The sequence below is a fragment of the Oreochromis aureus genome, linkage group 14 (genome assembly GCF_013358895.1).
Source record: "Oreochromis aureus strain Israel breed Guangdong linkage group 14, ZZ_aureus, whole genome shotgun sequence".
NCBI lineage: Eukaryota > Metazoa > Chordata > Actinopteri > Cichliformes > Cichlidae > Oreochromis > Oreochromis aureus.
Window position 1 is genome coordinate 9728993 of NC_052955.1, and position 8062 is coordinate 9737054.

At 38.0% G+C, this 8062-nt stretch overlaps 1 protein-coding gene across 3 annotated transcripts in view; it reads right to left on the reverse strand.

The window, feature by feature from the left end:
- Positions 1-7395, reverse strand: part of frya (furry homolog a (Drosophila)) — a 47248-nt gene extending 39853 nt beyond the window's left edge. The window contains exon 1 of one of the 3 annotated variants that reach the window (XM_039622703.1): positions 7274-7395. Coding sequence is in view for 2 of the 3 variants with exons in the window: in XM_031727792.2 (XP_031583652.2) it covers positions 1889-2105 (217 nt within the window). In the remaining variant the exon portion in view is untranslated. Of the gene's footprint in view, positions 1-1888; positions 2285-7273 lie in introns of those variants that run through there. The other 2 variants (XM_031727792.2, XM_039622699.1) reach the window with 2 other exon arrangements.
- Between the last annotated feature and the right edge of the window lie 667 nt (positions 7396-8062).

Sequence of the window (8062 nt, forward strand, 5' to 3'; positions counted from 1 at the left end):
TTTAGCTGGTCAGCTTGACTGGACTCTTTGAAATGCAAAGACTTATTCAATTCCATCATTTTTAGTAAGGTTGCTGAACACTAAGAAGCCAAAGTAAAGGTAGAATGATGGAGAAAGAAAGGAAAGAAAAAAGGAAAACACAGGAAATACACAGGAAATACCAGCCACTTTCAAACCTGTGTTGGGTACATTTATTGTACCCATACAATACATTAAATACCTTCTAGGGTTCTATATATATATATATATATATATATATATATATATATATATATATATATATATATATATATATATATATATATATTATATACTTAAATACAAAACACACCGCTTATTCAATGAAGTGCATTTGTGACTGCAAATTAATGATGTGGATCTCCTCTTTCACCAGTTTCCACAAGTGCTCTATTGAATTGAGATTTGGTGACTGTTGAGTAGAGTGAACTCGTTGTTATCAAGAAGTTAGTTGGATATGATTTGAGCTTTATGCCGTGGCACATTATCCTGCTGGAAGATGGGCACACTGTGGACTAAAGGAATGGCCACGATCAACAACAATACTCAGGTAGACTGTGGTGTCTAAGCTGTGATCAGTGTGCTGAGAAAACTACTGTTACTGTTGTTTTCCTATCAGTTTGAAGTGGTCTGGTCATCCTCCTCCAACCTCTGACATCAACAAGATAATCTCACCCAGACAACTGCCGCACCCTGGATATTTTCTCCTTTTTGAATCATTCTCCAAAAACCCTAGAGTTGGCTGTGCTGGAAAATCCCAGCAGTTCATCAGTTTCTGAAACACTCTGAAAATATGTCACAGTCACAGTTCTTCCCTGTCCTGATGCTCAGTTTGATTCTCTTAACCATATCTACATGTGTAATTGCTACAACGTGATTGATTAGATAGTTGAATTAACAAAAATTGAAAAAAAAAAAATATGTTATGTTATGTTATGTTATGTTATGTTATGTTATGTTATTGCATTGCATTGCATCATCCAAACATGTTTATCATGAAAAGACCTTGTGTTACTTTGAAAGAAACTTTCTTTACCCTGTTTGTGGCATAACAATGTGTCTGGATAACGAGGGGTAACTGATGCCAAACATGTAGATATAAAGCAGTGGCAGTTTGCTGGCACACTGGCTAGGATCAGCGAGACTTCTCAAGAAGGAAACCTGCCTTACTGTCTTGTAAATGCCAGTTATAGTCTTATCATTTTCAGTTCAGTGGCAACTTCTCCACAAATCATGTCCACTAACAAAACACCCAAACAGAAGATGAATAAATCAGAAAAGCATTGCTGGTTATAAAAAAAATCACTGTAAGCATCTTTCCTTCATTAGGCTTTAAGTGGGCACAGCCTTTAACACATTATGCACTTATTATAGGCATTATCAAGCTCTGATGAAGGTGAGGAATGTGAAATATGTCTGTCTAGTTCAGCCATTTTTATGGTTATCAACTTCAAACCCTTTACTGCCTCCTACACTCGCTCGGTGCCCCCGGTGCCCCTCGCTTCTTTATCTTCTTTTTTTTCTCTCAAACATTCTTTAATGTCCTGTTTATTTGAAGTCATCTCTGTTTCTCTGTTGATTAATTTACTTAAGAAATAAGATCCATAAAAACTGAAAAGGTCAGCTAATTCATCATCCTACATAATATAAAAAATTATGTGATGCACACTCTCTAAGTCCATTACAAACAAGTCACTGGATTCCTCTGTAACTATGAGAAATACAACGAGGAGGTGAGGAATTTCACAAAGTGGGGGCATGAGTGGCTGAAACACTGGTATTGGTTGCTCACCAGATATTTCCAAAATCACATTTTACACAGATTACTAAGGAAATTACTACAAATTTACTGTGTCAAAGCAGCACCTACTTTCAAGAATAGTGGGCCTCTTCCTATGACGTATCTTTTTAAACTTCCCCCTGAAGTCCTTGGGTGGGAATGGATCCAAAGGTAAGCTGGCAATGCGCCCCAGAGCAATCTCATCCAGTCCCTCAGAGCAATCTGTCTCACTTTTGGCCATTTCTCTCACGACACTCTCCCCTAAAGACATGTTGGATGGCAGGAAGCCCAACACTACTTCTTTCATTCTTCTAAAAGAGTCATTTGAAGGAATGCCAGGTTTTCCACTCTTTTTGTAGAACAATTTTTAATTTCTTCTCCTCCCTTTCCCTCGTTACAAACGTAGTTCTTCGTCCTTGCTGGGCACTAACTTTCTGCTGTGCAGAGATGCTTCAAGTGCTGTCGGCTTCAGTCTACTAATGTGTTTTACCTACAGCACTTGTCAGGGCAGTTCAGCAACTTACAGTAACATTCATGAATTGGGCAGGTGTTGAATTACTTAGACAGCCCCTCCTTCATTCAGCAAAAAAGGCAAGAGGCAGAGAAGAGAGGGGCAAAGTTATAACTAAAGAGGGCGGGAGGGAATAGAGAGGCTGCTCTGACAGCCACAACATCCCTGCCTACTGTATGCCCATGAGGCAGCCCTGAATAAATATCCTGTATTTGTCTAAACAGGCATGTCTTGCTCCTGGAAGCAATAATTAGATAGAAACTAATTTCTTAAATGATCGTGAATCCCTACGAGAATGCTGAAAAATGTGCATTAAATGTTGTGTGACAACTTCTTTGTTTGTTCTGTGTTTGAAAAACAAACAGATCTTCCAGTTGCTGCACAGAACAGGTTCCATTAGTTCAGTACATGATTGGTGACTCTGCGCTAGGGCTCATGTTGTCTCTCTAATGTATTGTTCCTACATGGATAGCACTGAGAAAAATAGGTGAAACCTCTGAAACCACCAACAAATAGTGAACACATAAATCCAGGGAAACATCCTTATTAGTTTCTCTATTCTTATACTCTAGTGAGTCTTTTTCAAGGACTGAAGTGAACACTAACTGGACACACCTATCACATGAACCAGTTTTTCCTAGTCTGACCTACATCAGCAACACAAACACACTGTGTATGTATGTGACATAAAGGCGTTTTCTGTTTTAGGAAGAAACAACAGAACAACTAGCCTATACTTTATGTACCACTTGTATGCGTTTCCAGTGAACAAAGAAATGTGTTCACAGTTAAAAAGCCAACCATCACACCCAAACATAACTATCTTCATGGTCTGCTGACATGTAGAGTTGGACTCTGTCAAAGAGAATCACTGAACAACAGGGAGCCACTGGAAACATGCCTTTCCCAAAAGTAATGAGTCCAGCAGTAATGTCACCTGTCAAAGAAAATATTATCCTAAAGAAAACACTATGAAAGACTTTTTCAGCAGCAAGTACATTCATCGGGATTCCCAGAATCTGAGTCTGATTTTCATGCACGTTTGAGCATGACCTACTTAAAAACACCGTCATGTTGTCAGAGTAAATAATAAGCAGAGCAAAGTCTTATCGTCACAACATCTGAAGACATGCTTCCTGTTTTGGACTCATACCACCAAAAGCAAGAACAAAAAAATCACACCTAAATATCTTTGTACTGAAACACTAAAAGTAAAAGGCCCCTTTAGTCTGATTTCTAATGAGCATGTGTGGTTTTTGTGCAGTTGTGCAAATATTTCAAGTTACGGTTTGATTAATATTTTCAGGTCAAGTATTTCAAGCATTCTCAACAATAAAAATATTTACAGCAATGCACAAACGTTCCAAGCTTCTGAGACAGAAGCTGCTGTATTGTACTGTGGCGCTACTGAAAATGAATTTAGGAGGGAAATATGTTATAGTGATAGAGCACCCTCTAGTGTCAAAAGCATACTGACAAGTAATACCACCTTTCTCCAGCCAGTCATTGTTTGAAAATGTGACTTTTAGCAACACATGATGCATTTCTTTATCTACACATGACAAAAATAGATCTGCTTGCTGAGTCACTGTATGACCTTAGTTCAAGTAACATCCACAATTATGACTTGATTATGACACTTTGATAATGCAATAGGAGCGGGAAGTACATGCAAGTGTAACTTTGTCTTCACATTAAACAATAATTGTTTATTTAGTTTACTGACCAATAAAACTGCAGACTCTCAATCTAGAGAACTGCCCTGCAATATTCAGACACATTGATGTGTCCTTGAGCCAATTAGGTGTTTAAACTTAGGTGTTTAAACTTTTAGATGCTTTTTTTAAACTGTGAGGTGGACGCATACTAGTTATTTATATATAATGCTTAAACTTTACTAAACCACTATATTACTTGTAGCTACTTTATTATGGGGGGCATTGATTTATTAGTGACTTAAAAGTCCAATATTTGTTCTAAACTACCTCATATTATAATAAAAAACACCAACAAAAAGTCACCAATTCAATGGTGCATCAAAAAGACAGCAGAAACATGACACTAACATTGAGGAATATGAGAATCTTCCAGAACATCAAGCTCTGATCAACTTTCACATAATTAAATTTTCATTCATCAACCAAAACTGAGCTAATGTCTAGTCTGAACATGTAATCCAAAAATGAAAATGCTCAAATATATTGAGCTTGCCTGTTGCCCAAAGTCAGTTGGAACAGGCTCAACCCCTTCCCAAGTGACTCTGTGGTTTAAAAAAAAGAGAGAGACAGACAGAGATAAGAAAACAGACGATTGGATGGATGTACTGAATTTGTTCCATGTACACCAAAGTTGAGGAGGAGTAGCCAAACTGGGAAAATAGGCCGGTGTCGGCATGGCCGCTGAAACCAACACCCTCTGGTGGAGCTACAAGGCTGTTTCCATGGTGAGACACATTTAGATTTGAACAGGCACAGCAGAACACGATGAATAATTGATAGATATCAGGACCTAATGTTAGCACAAACCTGCTGAAGGTTAATTCCAGATATGCTCGTTCACTCTCGAATAGGACACGTGCAACAAGTAGCAAAACACAATGTGGGAATGAAAGCTGGATACAAATGGCTGCGATGTTACATATGATAAGTTATTAGTATTTATGAAAGTGCAAGAAAGAGCATTTCTCTTTAAGTGTTTACTGTCAGCAAAGAAGAAGCATTAATCTACATTTCAGAGGGCTGTTTAAACATTTACAAACTTCCTGAATGTTAAATGGAGAGACTTTGCATAATGACAATTTAGAACCACATGGGATCGAGGCTGTCAGATTTTTACAGCTGCTAAAGCCTTTTATTACTTTGACATGCCAGCCGTTTCCACATTTTACATAAACAGCTAAGGGTAAAAACAAAAAGCGAGCATCCACAGAAAGTAATTATTCAATGGGCCACCTATTCTTTACACCGCTTTGGATCTGGGATGGGTCAGCACACAAAAGGACTATTCAAGGGCTACAAACAAGTCGACAAACAGCACCTGTTCCCTGCTCTGCATGCCTATTATCGGCCTGACGAGGGAGGGTTTCATACTGAACACATGCAGCCACTGTGTCCCCTGAAAAAAGGAGAGCAGATCCAGTTACAGTGAGGTGATTATGTTCTTATACATTGTGCATCAACAGTGCAGGTTTGCCTCTCGTATTGATAGCTTCTAATGGATGCTGGAGACAATATCAGCACAGCGCACGCTGCAGACTGACTTGAAAGCATGTGTTCATTATTGATTCAGTCTTTTGTGCCACGCTGATTGCCTGGGGGCATTCACTCATAAGCATTGTACATGTCAAAAAAGGGGAAAATATGTTAAGATTCGTTGTTAAGGCCTTCATTATATTCATTGCCCTACAGGCAAACACAGACTCTCTCATGAGGAAGGGTTGGAAAGCTTTACAAGTGTTCTTCTTCTCTGCTGAAGATGAGGTTTAAATAAAAACTCTGATTCTGGCAAATCTGTATGACTACTGTATGTTACAACATTCTCATGTTATAATGCTATTGATATCAACAGTGTATTACTTAAAGGTTGCAGAATTCGAGCTTCCCTAAAATAACAATAATGCCACTTGACAATAAGTTCAAGTCGATCATATTTATCGATCTCTTTTTGTTCAAACAAGTTTGTTCTGTTTGTTACACAGAAAAACCCTAAAGAACTGAAATAACACACAACTAATTTAGATGCAGTTTGAGTCTCTCCACAAAAATAAAAACTAATAGTGGAATTCCTGTGATGAAATATCAAATATCAAAAAAAGATGGAGTTTTTCAACGTTGTTACACAACGCATGCAAGGTATGACACTCCTTAATTTTATTGTATTGTTTTGTAACACTATTGCAATTTTATTTTAATGGGAAGGAGGACATATGATGAGCTGTTAATAAACACAGATGGCCACTTACTTCTGCTGGAAACTGCACACATCAAAAGTCAATTATTAGAACAAAGTGTTAGAATTGAGAAAAAAAAATCATCTGTGGTCACAAGTGTTAACTCTGTCCTCGCATTGAATAGGCTAGAGTTTTGTAACCAGACTGACTTATTTTATTTATTTCTTTTGTTTGTTTGTTTGTTTGGTTGTTTGTTTACTTTTTGAACACAAATGTGTAGAAAAAACAAGCTCCACAAAAAAGTCTCACAGCCTGCCGGTTTCTTCTGGATACTGACAGTGTTCGGAATTCAGCCACCTTGGCATCCCCAAGGCAACACTTCTGGTTTTTTTTTTTTTTGTTTTTTGTTTTAATCTGCCAAGCTTGAGCAACATGTAGCAAGTGTATAAACTATAGAATTTCACGTTTTTCCCTCTTAAGTACTCAAGTGCTCAGTACTTTGACCCTGTAGAAAAGAAGACTGCTGGAAATCGGAAAACTCACTTGGATTACAGGTACAGCATGACATGCAAAATCACAAAAAACCTTCAACGGGGACTTTTCCCCCTTGTGACGTGATTAGATCTGGGCTAAAAGACACCCTCTGACTCACTACAGTTTTGTGTTTAAAGATTAACCTCTCTGTAACTTTCGTTTTCTTCCCGCATTGGTCATGCAAACGGACTTTGGAACTATTTGACACGATTAACCAAAAATCAGTTTCCTTTAAACAGATGCGAAAAAAATGTTTGGAGAAAAACTTTTAAAGTCTACTTCCAATAAATCCATCTCGATTTTAATTAGTTTCGACTTGACAGCTACTCCAGCTATCAGCAGTTAACATGGAGACAGTTTCAAGTCATATATTCCTCTAGTCTCTGAAATACCACAGAGATAAATAAGCGGGTTATACTATCTTCTAATTTAAAAAAGAAAAACAAACACAAGAAAAAACAAAAATCAAGACTGGAGTAAAATATGAACTCCTGAAACTTCAATCAGAAGACTACTCAATATTTTAAAAGCAGATAAATACCTTTGACTGTGACAGAAATCAATTGTTTCGCTTACTCCATCTCCTCTCGGGAAGTTGGTCCAAGTTTTAGCCCTGAAATCCCCCCAGGAGCTCCAGTTGTTAAGATGCACTTGCTCTCACTATCACCTTCTCCCTCCATCAGCTCGGACAGAGACTCCGCCCCCGGCAGCCACCATGCTCATGTCCTCCTGAATAATGAAAAACACTCCTCAGTCTGCAAGATGAACCTGACTCTGGGCCAGTGTATGTGTTTTTAAATAGCCCAGCACAAAATAGTACAGGTTATTACAATACACTGAGTTCAAATATTACACATTTCATTATGGAGTTCAACTATGGACTGTCTTTCAAATGGACACAGAGAGTGTCATGATGGATAATAAAGGGATTATAAGGGAAAGCGCAATGACATTATCTCAACTAGATCTACCATGAAAGCTAAAAAAGAGAGAGACAATTTTATGACAACACTGTGAACAATGTGGAATCTATAACACTGCACATATTACAACAGTAGACCTAATGTGCGAATAAACAGTGTGCACTCAAATTGTCACCAGCAGACATCGGTGACCTCTTGTTCCATAGACTTGTCTACAAATTCAACTCCACACAGCCCCACGCCCCCCTTCGCCTAAACAAATTAGTTTTATGGAATCAATAGAAGCAACGTGAGACTTGTGGTATTAGTTTCATAAGAATCCAGCAGGTGGCGTCAAAGAACACAGTAAGAGTAACAAACATTTGGAAAAGACACAAAAAGTCAAGTGTACAAGGGGATTAGTTTCA